At 41.8% G+C, this 24,056-nt stretch overlaps 2 protein-coding genes across 3 annotated transcripts; one reads left to right on the forward strand and one right to left on the reverse strand.

The window, feature by feature from the left end:
- Positions 1-1,720: 1,720 nt before the first annotated feature.
- On the reverse strand, positions 1,721-8,790 carry PSMB1 (proteasome 20S subunit beta 1). Its single transcript, XM_083606123.1, has 6 exons — positions 8,484-8,790; positions 7,009-7,116; positions 5,148-5,229; positions 4,581-4,710; positions 3,350-3,456; positions 1,721-2,009 (listed from the first exon to the last, which is right to left on the reverse strand). The coding sequence occupies exons 1-6, from the start codon at positions 8,588-8,590 to the stop codon at positions 1,824-1,826; spliced, it is 720 nt and encodes a 239-aa protein (XP_083462249.1). The 5' UTR covers positions 8,591-8,790; the 3' UTR covers positions 1,721-1,823.
- A 544-nt stretch (positions 8,791-9,334) lies between these two features.
- On the forward strand, positions 9,335-23,740 carry TBP (TATA-box binding protein). 2 transcript variants are annotated; one of them, XM_083606110.1, is made up of 8 exons: positions 9,335-9,501; positions 15,116-15,349; positions 18,348-18,673; positions 19,699-19,786; positions 21,081-21,172; positions 21,366-21,533; positions 22,506-22,600; positions 22,965-23,740. In XM_083606110.1, exons 2-8 carry the CDS (start codon positions 15,296-15,298, stop codon positions 23,042-23,044), a joined length of 903 nt encoding a protein of 300 aa, XP_083462236.1. In that variant the 5' UTR covers positions 9,335-9,501; positions 15,116-15,295; the 3' UTR covers positions 23,045-23,740. The 2 variants fall into 2 exon arrangements, with proteins under 2 accessions (XP_083462236.1, XP_083462237.1); XM_083606111.1 differs by having other exon boundaries at positions 9,488-9,940.
- Positions 23,741-24,056: the final 316 nt, after the last annotated feature.

Below are 24,056 nucleotides of genomic sequence, written 5' to 3' on the forward strand. Positions count from 1 at the left end.
TTTATCAGGCAGCTTAAGGTAAAGTAAAGTATGCTACAGGTCTCCAGTTTTATTATTGATTTGCATGCTCAAGGTTGCACTTGTCCTCAACACTGAACTATTTTATCTTGGTTAATTCTTTGACTTTGCCACATTCCCATCTCTGAACTGCTGTTATAATATGAAATTGCTGAGCAGAAGCCAGGAATTGAAGGTCAAATGCTCTCAGTATTAAATGAAGTTAAACGAAATTCCTAGACGGCATAGGGTAAATGATTTCATATAGCAATTCTTATATAAGCAGTCTTGCTTCGAAAACTGTTAGGAATAATTCCATGTTAAGAGTAACATTTTGTATTTTAACTTGCCAGCCATTTGTTCTATCCAAACACAGATGATCTGCTGTTTCTCCTAACTAGGGAAATCTTAATTCACTTCAAAGGAACAGTAATGCCACCTGGTGGTGGCTAACTCTACTGCAGGAAAAAAACTTTACAATTGATTTATACCTTCCCACACAAAGAATACAGTGGTACCTTGGATTACATACGCTTCAGGTTACAGACTCAGCTAACCCAGAAATAGTATCTCAGGTTAAGAACTTTGCTTCAGGATGAGAACAGAAATTGTGCTGCAGCAGCGCGACAGCAGCAGGAGGCCCCGTTAGCCAAAGTGGTGCTTCAGGTTAAGAACAGTTTCAGGTTAAGAACGGACCTCCGCAACGAATTAAGTACTTAACCCGAGGTACCACTGTATTACTCAGAGTTTCTCATTCATAACCTGTAATCAGAGAGTGAACATCTGCAGTCAATATATCAAACAGTGGATGTTTGATGCCTATACACAATATTAATTATATTAATAATTTGCCAACTGGTACACAGAAATGAGTATACTTTACTCTGGGCCACAAAATGAAAAAAGGGGACAAGGAACCTGCAGAGACATAAAATATGACATCCCAAGCTATTTTTTTAAAAATAGACTAAAACTACCAAGTTTCAATTTAATCTTTGTTAACGTTAGGACAGGACTTTATCCCAATTTCCATTACTTTGATAGCATCAATCACTTTTTAGAGTTTGGACACCCTTTTCTACATTTTTGAAGTATGCAGAGACCTTAAAAATACTTACTTTCTGGGCCAGACCACTTTTTAAAGAGTTTTTTTTAAAAAAAGACCCACCATAGAACATCAGGAGTAATAATTATCAGAATTTTTCTCTCCTTCCATGCTGTGATCCTGAAGAAAATCCCTCCCCTAAAGGAGATACTTGCATTTTGGAGAAAATTCCTGTTAGTGCCAAAAACTATTAGCCCCTTCCCGTGTACCTGATATTCTTTGCATTTTTTTGAAAAAACACCCTACATTAAATGCAAATACATATTTAACATGATGCCTTCATTGGGCCCTCTCTGCACCACAATTCAGAGAAACAGAAGACTGGCTACCTTACTCACCCAAAGTAATGAGAATTTGTCCAACTAACAGCTGTCATCATCTTAATTTAAGGTATAAATTTGTATCATGTGTTTGTGCAAGTCCAAAGTATTAAGATAAATTTAAGTGGTTGTGTAGAAGACTGCGCTGACATAATGATCATTAAGTTATTCTCTTCTACCATTTACCAGATTGCAACTTACATTTGAATAACTTGAGCCTGTTTTTCCTTGACTGGCCTCATGTGACTCAAATCCCACTTATGCTGTGAACAATGAAATATAAATGATGAAAGACAGCTTTGGTTTCTTTTTTATTACATCAAATATCATACCAGCAGTATATAGCCTGCACAAAAATTAAGGTTGCACACCAAAATTCTTTAAATGTACAGTGCACTGATTTAGTCTCTTCGCAATGGAGTCATTTCTTCTTTAATTCCATCTTTTGTGATAATGCAGATTTTTAGTGCATCCCCAGTGTATACATCTCTTTCTGCAGCAGAAATAAAGACATCCTTGACTAACTGCAAAGCCTTCTCCAGAGACAAAGACACATGCTCCACATTCTGCAAGTTCTTGAGGCCAACCTTTCAAAAAGAAAGACATTTTAATTAACCTTTCTGTTCTGAGTTTCATTTGACAATTAAGATGAGGGCTACAGTGGTGCCTCGCAAGACGAAATTAATTCGTTCCGCGAGTCTTTTCGTCTTGCGATGTTTTTCGTCTTGTGAAGCACGGTCCGTCACAACTGCGCCTCTTCAAGCGGCTTTAGGAAAAAAGCGAACGAACTCACAAGACGTTTTCGTCTTGCGAAGCAAGCCCATAGGGAAAATCGTCTTGCGAAGCGACGCAAAAACCGAAAAACCCTTTCGTCTTGCGTGTTTTTCGTTTTGCGAGGCATTCGTCTTGCGGGGCACCACTGTACTTTGTTACAGGCCAGGTTTTGCCACTAAAAAAAATTTAAATCAAAATAACGTGTAAGGAAGTCATTTGGTAAATGATCACTACATTCATTTGGAGGTGGGGGCAGAATAAGGGAATAAATTAAAGGCCAAATTCGCACCTTCACTTTGGCTGCAATTGCTGGAAATCAACTATTCATAAATGCCATGACATCAAAGTTACGGACAACTGATGATGAGATGACAGCAGTTTCACATGTTCAAGGTAAGTGATGGATGCAAGCATTATCTGAATGCAGTTATGGCAAATAAAATAGTCATCCTCTCGGAATTAATAAAAAAGAAACTGAAACAAGCACAAAGGACCAGTAGAAATTGTTTCCTTTTTATTTAAGTGACCTTCTAATGCCTGTGGCATGATCATGCTTGGTCAGCCAGAGCAGCACTGCTTTATAGAATGACAACACTTTCAGGAACTCACAACCGAGCAAATAAAGTCCCCACAGCTGCTTATCAGCCCACCTGCTCACATAATACCTACATTAGTCACCAGTAGGCTAAGAGGAAAGAACCACCAACTTGTCTAAAGCTATGACGTCTGGGGTCCTGGAAGCAAATCCTAATTGTTCCAGGCTGCCAAGCAGGTAGCCATTTACAAGTTTGTTCTTGTGTATGGAAAATTAGTTGATAAAAGCTTGTCTGTTTCTTACTCTTAAAAACAATTCAACTACAATCAAACCTTGGTTCTTGAACAGCTTAGTTGGCGAACAAATCGGCTCCTGAACGCCAAAAACCCGGAAGTAAGTGTTCCGGTTTTCAAACGTTTTTCGGAAGCCAAAAATCCAACACGGCTTCTGCTTCGGTGCAGGAAGCTCCTGTATCCCATCAGAAGCCACGCCTTGGTTTTCAAATGGTTTTGGGAGTCAAACGGACTTCCGGAATGGATTAAGTTTGAGAACCAAGGTTCCACTGTACTTCTTATGTCAATGTAACCACTAACCAGAGAGTCATGTCTGAAATCTTACCTGGTTGTCCAGCAGAGGCTGCAGCATGGCACTAGCTGATCCACCAGCTTTGAAAGTATCTCTCTGGTAGGAGCCTACTGGATCAAAGCTGTACACTGCACCCTTTCCTTAAGAAGAAAAAGAAGCTGACGTTAGAATCACAAGCAGCCACCATGAATAAGGTCTAATAGCTGGAGCAGACACACAAAAAAGGGCTACAGCAGCCACTTCAGTTTGGAACCAGATGATGTGGATTTAACAGAAATCGAGTAATGAACTGTCATCTTAGATAAAACTGGATGAGAAATTATATAGCTACCAAAGCATAACAAAATTAATCACACAATCCAAAAGAATGAACTCGAAACACAACACAAAAGAATGAATTCCAAAAATCCAACAGGTATTGGCCTATTTCATATGCAACTCTAAGGCAAACCACAACTTGCCATGAATGAACATTGTGTGGGTTCCTGGAACAAAAAGTGCAGTTGCAGTGCTCCATCCCTGGCCCTGATGCCACCATGCTACCTAGGGCTGAGCTATGCTTTGTCTTAGCATTAAGTCTCAAGCTGTGCTTATGGTTTGTGGTAAACCATGAACCAAGAACAAACCTTAGTTTACAGTTCATTGTATGTGTGAAGCATTTTAAATCAATGGCCTGGTTCATACATTATGCCAAGCCATTCTCTGCCTAGCCAATGTATGGTCTGTTTGAATGGAGGAGTGGCTACTCCAGACTGTTGCAGAGCAGTAGAAGGCTTGGGGCTTCATGGGCATGAATGTCATGGTTCCTGAAATTTGTTCTGATTGTGCAGATAAAATTTCACGGCTATACAGTGGTTACATACGCTTCAGGTTACAGACTCCGCTAACCCAGAAATAGTACCTCGGGTTAAGAACTTTGCTTCAGGATGAGAACAGAAATCGTGCTCCGGCAGCAGTGGGAGGCCCCATTAGCTAAAGTGGTGCTTCAGGTTAAGTACGGACCTCCGGAACGAATTAAGTACTTAACCCAAGGTACCACTGTAATTCTACAGGATGTGTTGCTAGTGTGTGAAAACAGGCAAGATCCCAGGATCCCCAGGCACGCACCTCCAGATGGTGGAGACATCAGGCGCCTTCCTGGCACCCAGACATCTTCACTTTGTCGCAAGCACGATAGCCAGGTACAAAATAAATTTCGCGCCTAGCGAATTTTGAATGCTGCAAGAGAGACTTATATTTACTAGGAATTCAAATTAGACTTTACCTTCTTCATCTAATCCACCAATTATGTTGTAAACATAGTAAGGGAAGAATCTTCGAGAATACAGGATTGTAGAAAGCATGGCTGCAATAGCTCCAGCACTCATGGTCTTGTTATTGGAATGTTTGTACATCTGGAATCAAATGGCAAAATTGTTATAACAGAAACAAGGTGGAAGTTCATGCTGAATGTTTCCCTGAAATGAGCTGCAGAACAGGCAAGATGGCCAGATTCAGACTACCACATAAGCAGGCTACTCTACCAACAGGCAAGAAAAACTAGTTATCATTAAAGGGTAAAGGAGTTCCTTAAAACATCTGGCATCACCCAATGTTGTAACTGTACACTGGAACAGCCACCTAAGTTTTATACACACCCCTGAGGTTAAAAAACAACAAAAACGCAAATTTACTTTCTAATCCACAATGCTTCAGCTGTTGTGCAGAGAAATTATATTTGATTCACCACTATGCCATAGGAATTTCTAGGCTTAAAAATATTTTCTTCGCATTTTTTTATTAGCGTTTGACCGCCTCCATTTACAAACGTATATAAATAAATATAATTTACCTTTAGCCTTGCTTCAATAATTTTAGTAAGTGTAAGGCAGTCTCCGTGAAATCCACTGCAACCAATGACCGTTGTATCTGTCCTGTACAAATGCAACATTAATATGATTTTAAGTAATCTTGACATGATGAATACTCTCAGATAAGATTTTTTGTTAAAGTATCTTTAGTTGTCAACTGTGACACATTAACTGTAAACAAAAACATCAAAGAATTCCTTTCATTCAAATTTTCATAAAGCGGTGTTGTACGAATTACAACTTTACTGCTTAACATGCAGAACCAGGACTGATTCAGTTGTGCAGTGATACTTTTTCTATTCAACATGATAAGCAACTGTGCTCACTATCACATGGGCCCATGCAATTTGAATACAGTGCTACACACAACTGGAGCAATTATATGGAATGCATTCTTGTAAGACGTGATGGTGATGTACTAGCTGCGAAGGCAAAGTACAACTTACGTCTTCACAGGCCACATGCCACCAAATACCAGCTGGTGGAGACTTGTTGGCTTCTCAGAAGCATCTGGGAACACATGAACCTTTGGGTCTGATTTTGCAAAGCTTTGCTTATGTTCTTAACTCCATGTACTGGTGCCTGAGTATACTTTGGTTCACTTGATATATTCTCCACCAGATCACAGGTTCTCAAAGACACCACAGAATCACATAAAGAAAAAGTGGCAGTAATGCACAGCTGGACCAGCCCCAAGACTCCGCATAGCATATTATATAGCATATAGTAATTTGCACAAACCCTGCCATTTACAGAGAAAGCTATGGAGACAGTATTAACAAGTACCATCATCACAAAAGACCAACTGATGTCAATAGAAGGTTACAAGTCAAATGTTTATATCTAGACAACCATTTAAGAACTATTCTACTATAAAGCTAGCAACACAACCCTATGCAGAAGTCCTACTATGTTCAATGGGGCTCACTCCCAAGTAAGTGGATACATAGTATGCCTGCCTAAAACAGTAAAACTAAGTCTACAATTCTATACCCACTTACCTAGGAGTATATCCTAATATGCTAAGAATGCATCCCCAGTTGGAACCTATGAGACATGTCTATTAAGAAAGCTAAAAGGCTATATATTTCATGCATCAAATGAAATGAGTTATGCAAAAATGAGTGGTTTGTGGTACTACTCATACCTAGCAAATTTATTTCCTTTGCCCTGGAAAATTCTGAAGCAATATTATAGAAAACATTTTTGTTTTGTAGTCTGAAATGTCCATGACGTGCATAAGCATGTAACTGGGTGTTTTTCCTATTTCACTTTAAAGAATATTACCCAAGAGAAGACACTGACATGTTAGTGAAACATGTTAGTGAAACTAAAACTACTTATTTAGAAAAGGCTGGGCCTACCAATGTTCCAAGAGCTACTACAGCAGCACAATATTTTACTCAGAAGTAAATACTGCCATGTTTAATGGGGCTTACTCCACAGTAAGCGTGTTCAGGTTTGCAGTCCATGTGCACTCAAAAGCATGACCTAACACAACTTTTTGTGTACTTGAATAGCTCTTTCATTTTCAAAAGCTGCTTGCCATGAAGGATGGAGGAACACAGCCAGAGAATTTCACCGTTTTACCAGATGGCATATTATGTAAGATACAGCAAAGTTAGGCAAAATCCTTGTCAGTTAGTTATCATCCTTCTAGCTAAAAGTTTGAGATACTTGAGTTTATAAGAAATCAAATGAAGCTTATGGAAACACCAGGCTTCAGTGAAGTCCTGTTTCAAAAAGCAAAATTATAAAGAATTAAGTTAGCTGCAACGAAGATATGATGCTCTTGATGACTAGGGAAAATTACAATTTTAGGTTCTATCAAGTTAAACTTACAGTTTGTAGCATTTTGGACTGTCCCGGCTATGAATTGCATAGTCTTCACTCAGCCGGGTGTCTGAGGCAACAATAGAAAAGTCTTCACCAGCAATTGCCAATATAGTCCTTTAAGACAAAAAAAGGAACAAATGTTTCTGGGTACTTAGGATTTAGCAAACAATTCAGCTCGGCAACACAAAAACTAGAAATCCTCCAAGTACAGTATTATAGATTTTGCTTTGGAGTTGTGATTGTTCCAATATAAACCACATCTAACACGTATTTGAAGACATAATCACATAATGCATTGCAGTAATGCAACCTGCAGATTACCAGAGCATAGACAACAGACCTTAGGCTATCTCTGTGCAGATAGGAGCACAGCTGAGCCATCAGATGAAGCTGATGTAAGCACTCTGTGTCACCAAGACTACCTGAGCCTCAAGGGACAGCAATGGATTCAGGAATACCCCAAATAAGGTACCCACTCTTTCAGCAGGAGTGTAATCCTGTCATTTATTGACTCTTGTCATTCTACCCTCAGTTATCGATCCATGTTTATACCAGAGAATCAGATACAGGCAACCCCTGATTTGAACAGGGGTTGCATTCTGGGTCAATTGTGCATGTTAGTGGAGTGTGTGCAAGCACGCCACACTCCTGCCCGGATCCAAAAACAGCCTGCACATACGTGGTTGTGCATTCTTTGAAAGCACTCAAAACTAGCGTTTCACTGACATAGCAGCCAGATCTCAGCAATTTTGCTCAAAAACAGGATGCCAGACTAACAGAGAGTCTCCCCGTCCCCGCAAAAACCCCTTGGTTATTGTTTTTCCTTAGTGCACTTGTACAACTGAAAAAATACTGACAGCACTCTGAATTAAAATAAAAAGAAAATCGGATATACGTAAGGTTAAGAGATGAAATACAACTGAGGGAATCAAGGAGGAGCCACCCTCACCAACGGGAAAACCTGAAAATCCGTGATAAAAAGGCTGGGTAGACTGGGAGGGTGGGATTAAAACTATTTTGTACAAGTTTTGATCTGGAAAAGCACACCGACTCTGTCGAGACCTTCGGGTGAGCATATGGAGGCCGTGATAACTGTGGGCTCTCACAGGAGGGCAGCGACTTGATGCTCTTGGTGACTGCATTCATCTTTAAAGCTGTCCTAGTGTTTTAAACTTCGAAGCCGTCTTGGGGGGGGGGGGGGCCTTTCTACGGCCATAAGGCATAGCTGTCAACTTTTCCCTTTTCTTGCGAGGAATCCTATTCGGAATAAGGGAATTTCCCTTAAAAAAAGGGAAACGTAGCTATGCCATAAGGTGGGGTCGGATTGTAATAAAACAAGCACGCCTCGAAGACATAAAAGCCAAACACTAGGAAGTAGGGCTGATCGCGTGCGCGAAGCAAAAACCGCCGTAATTTGGGCAGCCCGGACCGAGCAGCCGAATACAAAAGGAGAGGACAGGAAGCGGCTGCCAGATACTCACCCGCCATTGAAGGTGTAAGGGGAGAAGCGGTGTTGCACGGCAGAGCCCTGCTTCGCCTCACAACCCAGGCCAAGCGCGGGCTCGGCGTAGCCTGCTGTCGACAGCATCGTTAGCTTCAGAAACCCCGCCGCCTCCCGGACTACTGCTGCTGCTGCTGTCTCACGGCAAAATGGCGTCTCCGGAAGGGAACCGGTTTCCCAAGCCCTCTCTGGGCGGGATCCTCGACGACTTCCGGCGTCGGCCCCTGCGCGTCGCAGCGCCACCTGCAGGCGGGAGGCTGCTAGGACTCACAAGGGGGCAACGGAGACGAAGGAGTGGGGATTCATTTCAAGCTTCAGACCCAAGCGCGCTTCCCGGGGAGATAGAGGCTGAGGCGGCGGCGGCGGCGCTGGGGAGCCCGACTCCCATCCGCGCCAGCCAGCCAGCCTGGCCAATGTTCAGGAGTGATGGCAGTTGAAAAGTGCAGCAACATCTTGTTTTCGCTTTCCCCTGTTTCGTGGGGGGGGGGCGTTTCTGCTTCTGCCGTAAAGGTCGAGGCAGAAAAAAAGACTTGCAGTCAAACGGGAACACGGGAGTCAGACACAGCACTGCGCTGAGGGTTGGAGGCCAGCGTAAGGGGGGTCAGGAGCACCTTCGCTTTGCTTGGAATCGCTTCTTATCCCTGCGGTGCTCTGATCCATTTGCCTAGGCGAGTAGCAGGCGGCTTTGAGCGCCGATGCCTCCTCGAGAGGAGCTGCGCTTGGCATCCCGATGCTCATGCTCACCCCTCCTTTCCTTTATGCCCCTTTCCTCTTTGGGGCACGCCAGCCGCGCTCGGATTCTTTCGAACGCGCCTGCGCGTTCCTTCCGCTCATTTTTCTCCCCACCCCGCCTCCTGGCCGCTGCCGCCCTCAAGAAAGCTGGCGCCCGAGGTAACCGCCGAGCGGCGCAGCGGCTGCTTCGGATGACGCGAAAGAGGCGCGCCGCTCGATGAAGCGAGCGAAGGGGCACAGCTCGGCTCGGGAGAACTTCTGGAGCGGTAAGTTGCCGGTCCGCCAGCGTCGCCCTCGAGGGGAAGGGCAGCCCTGGGAAGGAGCCCAGAGCCGCTGGGCTGAGGGGGTCGGAGGAGGCGGCGCCGCTACGACTGTTCGTACCGCTACGGGCGGCAGGCAGGGCTTTCTCCTTCCCGCTCCCCCTTCCCGCCCTTCGGACCCGTAACGTCAGGACGAGGGTTTGGCGGGTCTGTGGGCCGCGAGTTGGGCCCGGTAGCCTCCCGCCCGCCTGCCTCGCTCCCGCTTTTCCCTCCAGCGGAAACGCGGCCGGCGGGGAGGGGCGCCCTTCTCGACACCTCTTTCCCGGCGGCTGCGGGATGGCCATGTCGCCGGTCTCCCGCCTCCGCCCGGCTGCGGTTTCTGCTGCCCGTGCGGTTTCCCAGTCCATGGGAACTAATGAGGAGGATCCTAGCTAGTGGCCCTAAGGTAGGTTGCTTCTTCTCGGCCACATGTGCTCCTCCTGCAGCTCCTCCCGATTCTGTGCATGCTCTCTGCTTGGAAGCAAGTCCCACTCCGCTGAATGGGGCTCTTGCACCGTTGTAGGAGGTGCTCAGAGGGAGAGAGGAGAATAATCACCTTTCTGGTTCTCTGCACGTTTTTCTGCAAGTCGTTTTGGCACACACGATTCCGAGAAGCACTCGATGATTCTGTGCAATTTAGGAAGCTGTCCTGGTCCTTTGCCATCCTAAAAATGTTTCGCAAGAAAGGGCCAGTGAAGTGTACGGTAGTTTGCTGCATTACTCTTTAACTAGTAGCAATGAGTCCAAAATGCCATAGTTTAACATACTTAATTGAAACAGGTTACATTTCCGTGGGCTCAAGATCACGGAATCATAGAATTGTAGGGTTGGAAGGGACACCGAGGATCATCTGGTCCAACTCCCTGCAGTGCCAGTCAGATGCACTGATCCATTGCGCCACACAGATTGCTAGGCAGTTGTTTGCTTAGGTTATAATCCTAAACTTACTGGCAGTTAAGTGCCATTTGAACTGTTGTAGTGTGTAATAGATATCAGTGAAACTCATCTATTGGGTGGTTGATGTCAGTCTCTTTAGAAAGATATTTAATTGTGAAACCTGCAGTGGGTACTTAACTGTCTTGAACTATTTCTCCAGCTCTTTCACACATATTCCTATACAAACATAACTTTCTCTAAACATATGAATAGAGGGAGCTGTAGACCACAAGGAGTGGTGATTGACTGTGCTCATTTTATAAGAGTTTATACATGTTTTTATTTCTGCTTAGATGTCAGTATTGTGTGTGTGCACTGTTAATGTATGTTGAATGTTTTTTGTATTTGATGAAAGTTATAAATAGAGGATGACAAAGTCAATTTGCAAACAGCTGTAATATGCAATGGTTGCACTCCTTTACACTCGCCTAATTCTTTCAATCTTGACGTGTTAAATGCTACCCATGTAGCAGTATAACAATAACTGTAGGTGTATCTGCAGCTGGAAAGATTATCCTGCTTTGACACCGATATATTTGTGGCATTTGGCAAGACTATTCTAATCCCTGGTGTAGTTCTGTGTCAGTGGAATAAAAATAGTGCTGTTTGGATGGCAGCCTTCAGTGAGTACTTCTATAAAACACTCCTTGACGAAGCAAGGTTTGTATAGCTTCATTACTGAAGCAATATAGTCCATTCTGTAGAATAGCTTATTCAAAGTATTGATGTATGGAGGTGCTTCACAATGTTTCTGGGTTGTTTTTTACTAGGCCTTTAAGCTCTTGGTTTCTGGATGAAACAATCATTTCCTGGGATGTTGACAAATGATGCTACTAGACCAGGGGTTTCCAGATTGCGGTCAGTGGACCACCAGTGGTCTGCGACATGTCTGCATTAATTACTCATACTGATTTTTATTTTTATTTTGCTGCCTTTATTTCTTATATTAGATTGTCTTACAACTTGAATTCTGTGGAGTTCAAATTGCAATAAAATACAGGCAAGGGGGAATAAATTAAAACACACACACACAAAATGCATAGTACCACACATTCCAGTTGCTACAGCAAGCAAAAAAATCATTAAGTGATCTGCCAAGGCCATAAATAATTTTCAAGTAGCCCATTGGCTGGGGTGGGGAAGCGTGGAATGGAAACCACTATACTAGATAGTGATGTTCTCATGGTGTTCATAATCTAAGAGCAGCCATGCTGGAATCAAAGATCTGTGTACAGCAGCTTATTTTATCCAGTCACCAGCCAGATGCTTTTGGGAAGGCTGATGGAGGGCATGTAGGCATGTTGTCTCTTCTTCCAGGCCACTGTTATTGGGAGGTAGGCTGCCTCTCAGCCTGTATGATCCACATAGAAATGATTGGCTGATAGCCAATTGGCTGATAGACTTGTCCCTCATAAACTACTGGTAGTTGAATCCTTCTTTAAAGCAAGCTGAGTTAATGCTGAGTTGTAGCAGTGAATTTCACTGAAGTACAGTACTAGTTTCTCATTTCACTGAATCTTCTTCCAATCAGTTTTTTTAAGGGTGTCCCAAACCCAAGTGTTAGGTGAACGAAATGAAATACACTCTTTCATTTTCTCCACACTATGCATACTTTTATAAATGTGTATTGTGCTGCACCTTTTACAGTTATACAATTTCTTCCCAAGATGGGACAATCAGAAACCTACACAGTAGTTCAAGTGAATATATGCAGCCATATACTTGTACCCATAAATTATAATATTGACAGTTTTTTAACTGACATTTAATATGCATACACGGAACATACGTTATTTCTTAATTCAATTTAAAGTACATTTGTTGTTGTATAGTCGTTTAGTCGTGTCTGACTCTTCGTGAACCCATGGACCAGAGCACGCCAGGCACTTCTGTCTTCCACTGCCTCCTGCAGTTTGGCCAAACTCATGCTGGTAGCTTCGCGAACAGTATCCAACCATCTCATCCTCTGTCGTCCCCTTCTCCTTGTGCCCTCCATCTTTCCCAACATCAGGGTCTTTTCCAGGGTGTCTTCTCTTCTCATGAGGTGGCCAGAGTATTGGAGCCTCAGCTTCACAATCTGTCCTTCTAGTGAGCACTCAGGGCTGATTTCCTTAAAAATAGATAGGTCTGATCTTCTTGCAGTCCATGGGACTCTCAAGAGTCTCCTCCAGCACCATAATTCAAAAGCATCAATTCTTTGGCGATCAGCCTTCTTTATGGTCCAGCTCTCACTTCCATACATCACTACTGGGAAAACCATAGCTTTAACTATACAAACCTTTGTTGGCAAGGTGATGTCTCTGCTTTTTAAGATGCTGTCTAGGTTTGCCATCGCTTTTCTCCCAAGAAGCAGGCATCTTTAAATTTCTTGGCTGCTGTTACCATCTGCATTGATCATGGAGCCCAAGAAAGTAAAATCTCTCACTGCCTCCATTTCTTCCCCTTCTATTTGCCAGGAGGTGATGGGCCCAGTGGCCATGATCTTCGTTTTTTTGATGTTGAGCTTCAAACCATATTTTGCGCTCTCCTCTTTCACCTTCATTAAAAGGTGCTTTAATTCCTCCTCACTTTCTGCCATCAAGGTTGTGTCATCTGCATATCTGAGGTTGTAGATATTTCTTCCGGCAATCTTAATTCCAGCTAGGGATTCATCCAGCCCAGCCTTTCGCATGATGAATTCTGCATATAAGTTAAATAAGCAGGGAGACAATATATAGCCTTGTCGTACTCCTTTCCCAATTTTGAACCAATCAGTTGTTCCATATCCAGTTCTAACTGTAGCTTCTTGTCCCACATAGAGATTTCTCAGGAGACAGATGAGGTGATCAGGCACTCCCATTTCTTTAAGAACTTGCCATAGTTTGCTGTGGTCAACACAGTCAAAGGCTTTTGCATAGTCAATGAAGCAGAAGTAGATGTCTTTCTGGAACTCTCTAGCTTTCTCCATAATCCAGGGCATGTTTGCAATTAATGTTAAAGCCAACATATTTCTACTTTCCTTTAGTAGGGAGTAGGTTTTATTGAAATCATTGGACTTATTTCATAGTAAACAACCTTAGAATTGCATTTTTGCTCTCTTAAACTCACTCAGTTTTATTGTGCAGTTTTGATCTATTCTTTCCATGCAGGCGTTTTTGGAGTTTGCCAGCCTTTGGCCATAAGCAGTCATCAATAAACAATTATTAAGGGATAATGTTCTCTCAATACAGGTGCATGCACGTGACTTCTCAAAATAGTTTCACACTCAGTGATACAGCTAGACATTTTATTATTATGTTTCCTCACAATTCTTGATGTCTTATTTTATGTTCATTTCCAAATAACCCATAGCATGGATTTTTGCCTTTTTCTTTCCTGACATGCCCTGAGTTGGTTTCATTGAGCTGTGCGACACAACCCCAATATTTTTTCTGGTTAGACAACCAGCATTAGAAATGACACCTTAAACCTATGTTGTGGTTGCCACCACAGAATATCTAGGCACCATAGTTTTTTTAGAATGAGACTTATTATTAATAATAATAATTCCATTTCTATGCCACTTTATATTTTAAAGAAAAAATCTCAAACAGGTTGATAACACATTAAAGCATCAACTAAAGCAATCCAGTATAAAGCAAATTCAAGTTTCAAGGAAAACATTTCAGATCCTTTTCTAACTGCTGCCTCCTATTCAGCCAAGGGATATGATAATCAGTTTCAAGCTTTATTCCAAAAAGGATCTCTTGATGTAAAAGGTCACTGTCATGCCCCTTTTGGAGGAATGCTCTTTGAAGGATGACCTTGAGCTCTCCAAGGCAAACATTCAGGAGAAGCATCAAGGGACTGCAAGGCAGAGCAAGGGGATGCAGGCACTTCAGGGGTCACATCAACCCACCCTCCTCTCAAGTTAGCTAGCTATTTATTTCTATTTTCAGTGTGAAAAATGTTTATGTAATCTGATACTTATTATTTACTTGGTGCACTCCTGATTTTGGCTTTTTGCTTGTCCTGGCCAGGCTGGTGCAATGGCTAGTATGTTGAGTTTGGACCTCCAAATCTTTTCTCAGATAATGAATGTCATCGAAAGACCTTGGGAATAACACTCTGTCTCAGCTGAAGCTCACCGTCTATGGGGTATACAAAGCAATGAAATAATAACCTCAGTTTGCTTATTACTTAACATTCTTTAAAAGTTCAGGTATGAACAGAATAGAATTTTTAAGTTGCAGTATTACTGGGTCAAAGAAGAAACCAAGTTGTAAGTACTTGATTTCTTTTTAGGTATCGTTATTTTCCTTCCAAACTGAGCTATTTGGGTTGGGTAGCTAAACTGATCGTGTATTCTCCTTTGTCCTGCTTCGAAGGTAATTGTCATCACAGATCTCATCTGTCTGTTAGGCTTATGCTTTTTGCTTACTTCAAAAACCAATTTATTCAGTATGTGGGAGATCTGAAAGGGGATTTGTCATTGCAGATTCTTAGAACTGGCACCCAAAAGCTATTCTGCAAGCAGGCCCATGCATATAATACTGGAAGAAGCACACTTGACAGCATTGTTTGGACAACAGAAATACATTTTGTGACTATAAAATACAGCAGTGTTGTGTGTTTCTTAATTTTACTGCAAGGCATGCATTTCATTAAACTTGTTTCTCTCTTTCAGACTTATGATCCTCCTCTTAGACACTTGGAAGCTGAAGTCCTTTCAAATATGTCAAGACAGGCTGCATACCTTGTTGGGATGCTTTAGGAAGTGACTCTCAAGGCAGATGGTGTGAAACTGCTTTTCTGGACGGGGTTTCTGTAAATACTTGTCACTTGACTGGACACCGGATCTGCTGCCATGGATCAAAACAACAGTTTACCACCCTACGCCCAGGGTTTAGCATCCCCTCAGGTAAAGATGTGCAAATTTTGCAGCTTATTAGGAAACACAGATTTCAAAATTATTTACCCAGTGAAAAGTGATGCAATGTTGTAGGCACTAGATCTTCTTCCTCTCATTATCTTTTTTCTCGGTGGGCTTGCTTCAAACTCTTTTGAATCACATCTTATCTATCTATCTATCATCTATCTATCTATGCCTGCCTGCCTGCCTGCCTGCCTGCCTGCCTGCCTGCCAAGATTACAGGGTGGTTTGACCTCTCCCTTCTCACCAAAGGCCAGAACATGCTCTGGCCCTACCTTTTGCTCTGCCTCTTCAGTGGCCTCAGTGAAAGGGTAGTTGGCAAAGGAGGCAAGAAATACCACTGGCCCTTATTACAGCCATTGCCCTAAGTGGCGGCATGCTTGTTGATGGAGCAGTCCCTGCCACAAACTTACTACAGCCTCCTTCAATGGTAGCCAAGAATGCTTTTCTTGGACCCTCTCTGTTTTTTTGACTCTCTGGAAGCCAGTTCCTTGGCAAGAGCTGAAAATATTGGAGGCACTTCTTCCCTTCTTGCTTCATTCTTGTTTACTTTCTGAGTGGGTGAAGCATTAAAGACACAGACTCCTCCATACTGACTTCCTAACTACCCAAACTCAATGTCCAGCATTTTGTGTCTTTGATGTACCCTTGCCCTGAAAGGTGTGTGTGTGTGTGTGTGTGAGAGAGAGAGAGAGAGAGAGAGAGAGAGAGAGAGAGGAGGGAGGGAGGAGACTCTTATTTCATTTAATTTCAAAATATAGTCTCAATTTATAATTATGGTTTAGACTTTAATCCTTTTTCAAAATATCTCAGTTAAAGTGAACAATGTGTGTCTAGATGGTTATTTGTATTCTGGAAATTCCGAACTCTGCCCCCCTTCTGTTGTTTTGTAATTTTGTCATAATGCAATTTGATTGAAGGGAACAATAAGCAAACAATAGTTTGTTTATTTATTTAGAGTATTTATATACCGTTTTTCAGGTGGACTTCACATAAGATTATTACAACAATAAGCATCCCCTTCTTAAAAAAGAAGCTGCAATAGAATGGATGGGACAACTTGTTTAGAAAAAACTGTTACCGCTTCTTCTCCCCTCAGGGCAAGATGGTCCTTCAGACATCCCTGTGGTGAAAGTTGAGAGAAGGGAAAGTTGCAAAACACTGCAGGATTGCTTAAAAAGAACTGTTCTGCATACTTGGAATTTGCTGAACTTTTTTTAAAGAGTATGACATGTACAACTGAATTTATTTTAATTAGCTTCAACTAGTAATTCCCAAACTGTGTCCCAGGCATGGGGTATACTAGTGTGCCTTGAGGGATACATTTTGAAATAATAGATGCAATTCAGCACTGCACTCTTCCAGTTGCCCCACCTGCAAAAGCATTTCAGCTTGCTAGACAGAATGATCCCACCTCTCTCTCTCAACCTCCCCAGAGCCAATGTTGGGGCACAAGGGGAAGTGGCGGGGGAGCGCCATGATGCAAGCAGAAGTTCTTGTGCAGGGCTTCTGCTGATGGCACTGAGTAGGTGACTCCTGCCCAACTGCATGTTCTGAACCCAAAGCAGCTGTCCAGCAGGGGCTTCATTGCTTCATGTTTTTACTGCTCTGTTCTTCCCTTGATTTTATTTTGCTTTCTGGTTGGCATTCTCTAGTGCTGGGCAACTCAGACACCTCTCTACATTGTATTTGGATAATTCGGGCAGAAATATTTGGGACACTTACTTAGGAGCAAGCCTCACTGAACACAATTGGGCTTTCTTCTGGGTAAACATGCATAGGAATGTAGTGTCCGTCATCCCTGATGCAAAGACACAGAACTACCAGCCTCATCCTTCAAATGCCATTCTAATAATAATTTATACATCATAGATAAATTTTTAACTTCATTATTCAATACTTCACAGGCTAGAATTAAAAAGTCAGTAGGTTTAAAGTCCGTCGCTGCTAATTGCACAGATCTTTTTAAAAACGAAAGTAGAAAGCTCTCGGAGTCTTCTCCCCCGACGTTTCCCACCGACTCACTGATAAGACTATTAATTTTGCTTTCCAAACGACTCTGCCCCTTTTCTCTATCTTTATAGTCCTTATACTCCTTATAGTCCTTTAGAAGGCAGTCAAATAAATTATCAGTTTAATCCGTTTGCATTGACTTACGTTTTTGTTCCGCTCTGAAGATTGTTCTTGTGTGTAGTTTAAATTCCAGGCAAGGCTGACCTCCTTTTTTCCACCTTACCCACTTCGAGTTGGCTCTAATCCATAAATTTGTATTTTAAAAAGTCCCAGTTCGGTTTCTTAATGTTTGAGAGCTGATCGCTTCTGTGTGCAAGCTCGGAGTTTCGCTCTTGAGGGATAGAGATGGCTTCCCGCTGTCCGCTTCTCTACCCTGCCGCTCTCGTCGCCTCCAAAAAAGAGCTTACTTGGCAGCTGGAGGATAAGCTCATGGACTGTGCCAGGACCCTGCCCCTTGAATATCCTTTCAAGGGTGTTTGGGGGGCAGCGGCGCTCTTGCAGCACTCCCTTTTCCCCTCAAAAGCTGGATTCTCTCAGCACTGAGGAATCCCGCTTGCTTTCACTCCCACGATCGCCGGAAGCCTTCTAATGAAAGCATATTTGAGAGAAATCCAGTTTTGATCTACCCCCCCTTTCCATTATTATAGTAACTGAATGTCAATTTCAGCCCTATTATAAGAGTCCAAGTAAAATAAGGTGATAACAATGCCTTGGAGAATACACATGGTAATATACTCATTCTGGAGGATCCTAGCTACTGTTTCAGGGCAATCCTGTGCATGTTTATTCAAAGGTAAAGCACATTGTGTCCAGTGGGTCTTACTCCCAGGTTAGTATGCATTGGATTGCACCATTGGTATGAAAATAGAATTGGCTGTTTTTAAAGCAACTTCACTAATACTTAATCCTCTTCTTGATGGTTCAAAAACATCTGTGGTCGGTAGCATTCTCTAATTCTCTTCTCTTTTTTTAGGGTGCGATGACTCCCGGCATCCCTATATTTAGTCCCATGATGCCCTATGGCACGGGGCTCACACCCCAACCTGTTCAAAGCACCAACAGCTTATCTATTCTGGAAGAGCAACAGAGGCAGCAGCAGCAAGCAGCAGCACAGCAGTCCACATCACAATCCACACAGGGTGCATCCGGTCAAACGCCGCAGCTCTTCCACTCACAGACACTTACTACAGCCCCTTTACCAGGAACCACACCTCTCTACCCCTCTCCGATGACCCCCATGACCCCAATAACTCCTGCAACACCTGCCTCTGAAAGCTCTGGGATTGTACCACAGCTACAGTGAGTGTGTAGTCTTCTCTTCTACCTCCCGTGACCCTGCAATATTTTTAAATAGTGACTGTAAGCTCCTGTAACCTTCTGATCTTGGCTAGCAAATCTATCTTTTTTGATTGACTAGGGCCAAGCAACTGGTGTTAAGCAGCAATAATAAAGTACCTTTTAATGGCAGCGACTTAACTAAAAACCTCTGAATAGTTGACATATCCCTTATTTGGACATCTCAGATAAGCCTCACAACATTTGCAAAAGATGCTCAGGCTTTAGCTCATGTTTTGGAATGTGGAACTTCTTAGGAATGTGACAGCTATAGAGTTCCCCTGCATGCCTGTGCTCTGAACTGGTTCACAGATGGGGAGTTCATGAGTGCTCTCAATTGTTTGATTGTTCTTAGACAACAGGATAGGCTATAAGGCAGGAGGTGCCCCTAATATGTTGACCATAAACTGTTAATGCACATCAATGTGGGACTGAATGGGCTGCTGTAGTTTTACGATAGTTCAATTCTTTGTTGTGTTCAGAGACAATACGATAGCACCCTTCAAATATCTGTCACAGCTCTGATGGACCAAATGTATTTCCTGCTGTTCCATAGGATAGGACCCAAATCAATGGGTTCACTGTGCGAAAATGGAACAGTTCATTGGGGTGTAGTAGACTTTCCTTTGTTGGAGATTGAGTGTGTGTGTGTGTGTGTGTGTGTGTGTGAGTGTGTGTGAGAGAGAGAGAGAGAGAGAGAGAGAGAGACAGACAGACAGACAGACAGAGAGACAGAGAGACAGACTATTCTTGAAAATATATATTCATAATAACTGTAACCATATAAATCAGTAGGGTGTGTTTACATGAAAATTGGCATGAGACAGTAACTCATGAGTCAAAGTTATCCCGGTTGTAAATCTTATAAGGCTGAGTTGCGTCCTGGTATTCTAGTTTTTACTTGCTTAAATGCAATTGCATAGTAGGGGATACATTCAAAATTTGGAAAAAAATCTAGCTTGCCTAGCATGTCTTTGAATTGTCTTTAGGAATATTGTGTCTACAGTGAATCTTGGTTGCAAACTGGACCTCAAAACCATTGCCCTTCGTGCTCGAAATGCTGAATACAACCCCAAGGTAAGATATAATGGAGAGTCGATAGCCATTACCTGATGCTTCTGTTTCTGATTGCCCATGGGTCCAGCATGAATCTCTTTTAGCTTTCTCATGGTTGGGGAGCCCCCAGTCTACAGGTCCCAAATTGGTCTGTGGGGCTGCTTCCCCAAGCCAAGCCCACCTGCCCCACACCTGACATCATATGTCAGGAGTTGGACATAGGTAGTTCCACTAGAACAAATAATTCACCTGTTGGATCGAGTTTGGCAATTTCCTATCTTTACTCTTTAAAGAAGAGAAAACAATAAATCTAGCAGAACTGGTAGAAAGGATGCAAAAGTCACTTGCAAAGGTATTTCTAAAAGGGAAGTGACAGTTTTCACTTCTCCAAAAGCTCCTTGGCAAAAGTAATATTTTGAGTTGTCCATATTCAGATGGTATGTGAAATCAGTTTAGTGTGTGAGAAGTGAGGCTTGAGCTCACATAATTCTCTCCCGTTTCTTTCTCCTGGGATGACTGCAAGGAGTGGAGAATCTTTCCTTCCCATTTTTGCTTATTCAGTTTGTGCTTTCTGAACTGACAAGCTGTCATTAATATTGACTATGGTTAGTTTGAAACAAGTCAACAGAGCCTGGGGTTAAATAAAAAAGGAAAAGGTCCATGAAGTTGTGAGGTATTGTATGGTGATGGGAAGGGGAGTATTTTTCCTAGTGTTTACCAGTTCATTTTAAAGGATTAGTAGTGGAGAATGCAGTCTTTCAACTGTCCAGGGGAGTTCTGCACCTCTAAAGAATTGTTGGGGAAACCCAACTTCCTCTGCATCCTATTTACTGGAGGGAGAGGCACAAATGGATGAGACTGGCACTTCTGTTCTGCTAGATAACTGTTGCTCACATTTGGAGATTAGAGTCTCTATATAGTAAAAAATGATACTTTGTTGAAGAAAACTTTTTTTTAGTGTTGAATCTAAGGACGAAGAACCTGCTACAATAAAAATGTTATATAATGAAACACTTAAAACAATTTGTAGCAGAGTGAGCTTGCAATACTCCTTGCAATATTTTTAACAAGCCTCCTGAATTTGGGCTGCAAAATGTGGCTTATATATCTTAAAGTAGAAATGAGGGCTGTTTCTACAGCAAGATAAATAATCCCTTTTGGAATGTGAGGTCCACACTCTTATTCCTGAAGTAGATGATTAAAAATGCTTGCAAAATTATAAAGATGAGGAGTATAGAGGTTGTTGCAGCTTCAAAAATTACTTACTAATGTTTCTTGGGATTCTTGTAGTAACCACCTTTTTTTTGTATTTCAGCGTTTTGCTGCTGTAATCATGAGAATAAGAGAGCCACGTACCACTGCCCTCATATTCAGTTCTGGGAAAATGGTGTGTACAGGGGCGAAGAGGTATGTGAGTCCATGGAGTATCTGCCCATTAATCTCAATGCCCAGTATAGTTTTATTCTCATTTCACTTGGGGGTTGACAGTCCAGCTCCCCAAGCACATTTACTGCACACACATGCACCATATACAACATTTTGTTATTATTTACTTGGTAAATAATACTTGGTAAAATTACAGTGACTTCTTTTTCCCCAGTGAGGAGCAGTCCAGGTTAGCTGCCAGGAAGTATGCCAGAGTTGTGCAGAAATTAGGCTTTCCAGCCAAATTCTTGGATTTTAAGATTCAGAATATGGTGGGCAGCTGTGATGTGAAATTCCCCATCAGGCTCGAAGGATTGGTACTTACGCATCAACAGTTTAGCAGGTAGGTAAAAGGTTATTGTACCCAAGTGGTGAATAAAACCTGTCACAAAATACAAGTGGATACGGCAACATATTCTCTTGTTATTATCTCCGCCATTTTAAATTTTTTTGTTAGTATGTTTAATCATTGCTTTGGATCTTCCATAGTATCCTGAATTAGGTGTATGCAAATGAGAAGGATTGCTTGTCAAGCTGTAGCCAATTTAGGACATTCTGTGGGTTGGATCCAGGTAAAAGTGCATAGCAGAAGGCTGGTTAATTTCCCCACACCTCTCACCAAAAACCTTCTCCATGAAGGACAGGCATCCACAGAAATCAAGCAGAGGCACTTTCAGTGAGCACTGCTCACATTTGCAAAAGGTGCATGTATCCAGTTTTTGGAGATTTCCTATTCAGCAGAGTCCCCTGACCCCTGGGAGAAGCACTGAGTCAACTTCTGTCAGTGTCCTACTGCACACTTTTCTCAGATCCAACCCTGTATCTATAAAGTTTTGTAGACAAGAATTACAACACTTGAGACTTCTTCCATTCGCTAATATTTTATGATGTAATGATTTTATTGTATATAGCCGTATTTTAAATAAGCCGGTCGTTTACAGACAAGTGTCTCTCAAAAAGCGGGGGGGAATAGACTGGTCTCATGAAGTCTTGGGGACTAATGGTGTACATTGCTAGCTGAGTAGCCAAAGAAATCTGTATGAAAACCTTTTTAAATGTCAGCTCCCCATAAAGAGCTTGAAACAAGAGATGGTTCAACAGTTAGCTTAAGCCATATTTTGTCATTCTTATACAAAATATGTCATATATTTTGCTGGAAATGTCTGCTTTGGTATATCAGCCACAAGATTTAGTAATAACAAAAATTAACTTGTGGCAAGAGAAACAAAATGACTTTCACTTACAGACATCTCAATCAACCCACACTAGCTTAAGTTTCATTTAAAGATTTTACCTGTTTATTCTTTTCTTCCAGTTATGAGCCAGAATTGTTTCCTGGTTTAATTTACAGAATGATCAAGCCAAGAATTGTTCTGCTTATATTTGTTTCTGGGAAGGTAGTTTTAACAGGTAAGTTACATATGACATTTCTGCATTGAGTTAAATTGTAGTGCCAATAGGGGTGCCTAATAGTAATGATTTCATGAAAATCCAAATTATTTTAATGTTGGCTTAGTCATTTTTTGAAGTGTTGGTGTTTTGGTATTGCAAATGTGCTACAACTTCTGTCGATGAATTCTTCTAAGAGTCTACAACTATGGACCAACTGCACAAATAAAATATTTGAGCCATGCACTTCCTCCTTTTTCCTGTCCACATTACAGGAAATGAATAAACCAGAGACCCTACCTCATGCTCTTCAAAAAAAAAGGGGGGGTACATTGTAGTTTTTTTTAAAAAAATGTGATTGTATAACTATTGCTTTGCCTTCTAGGTGCAAAAGTCAGAGCTGAAATCTACGAAGCGTTTGAAAATATATATCCTATTTTAAAAGGATTCAGAAAGACAACGTAACAGTTCCTCGTGCTCATCCAAGAGGTTGGGGAACATTTTTAAAGTTACTGATTATGGCACAGCAGTAAAAGGAGACTTACAGACTGCAGCATCAGGCCTTGGAACATTTTCCCAGTTAGTGCCTAATTACCAGATCTCCATGGGGAGGGTGTTTGTGTTACGTCTATACTGAGTTACTGTGAGTTGCTTCACTCGGCTCTCCTTGGAAAAACAACTCAACTTATTTATATTTCTAGCTTTTAAACAGTTTTAACATCTATTTTTTAAAAAAATCGGAAACCTTACGCTGGCAAATTGGTTAAACCGTGTTACTCAACATTTAACAGTTTTCTTACAGTATTCTTTCAACCATGAATTTTATAATCAGAAACTTTGATTCTACATTTTTAGACCACATTTCACATTCCCTGTTTTCAGTATTCAGCAGGACAGAAAGTTGCTAATGAAAACTGATGGTTGTATATATATATATTCCTCTATTTGGGAAGCAATTTTTTGAGTTCTAAATGTATAATACATGCTGCTTTTGAAAATTGGGGAAAGAATTTGAAGAGTAAAAGCCTGTGATTAACCTGATTGGCTTCTGCTGCTGTTTTAATGTGCTAAATGCATGCTTGTAGCTTTCAGTGTATTGAATTGGTTTTTATAAGATTTCTTAACAATCCAGTATTAAAGCAATGTGTTTTGCCTTTTAAATTACTTTCTGTGTGTTTCTTAAGTATCTTTAAAAAAAAGTTTAGCATATAAGCTATAGCTTAGTTCACACATTTTCTGGAACTGGTGGTCAATTCATGTAGTGGTGGAGCAGGCTTGCGGCCCTATAAGGATAAGAACAATTTCAAATGGGTAGCACCATTTAAACACCTGGTCATATGGAGCACCCAGTTACCTCCATGGTGGAGGGAAGTTTGTTCCTTTACTGAGAATAGGGGGATGCTTTGGAGAAATCTAGCTCTAAAATTAAAGGTATAAAAATAAGACAACTGTCTGAAAAATCTTACCTAGCTGCAGG

This window comes from Podarcis filfolensis (genome assembly GCF_964270895.1).
Source record: "Podarcis filfolensis genome assembly, chromosome: 3".
NCBI classification, from domain to species: domain Eukaryota; kingdom Metazoa; phylum Chordata; class Lepidosauria; order Squamata; family Lacertidae; genus Podarcis; species Podarcis filfolensis.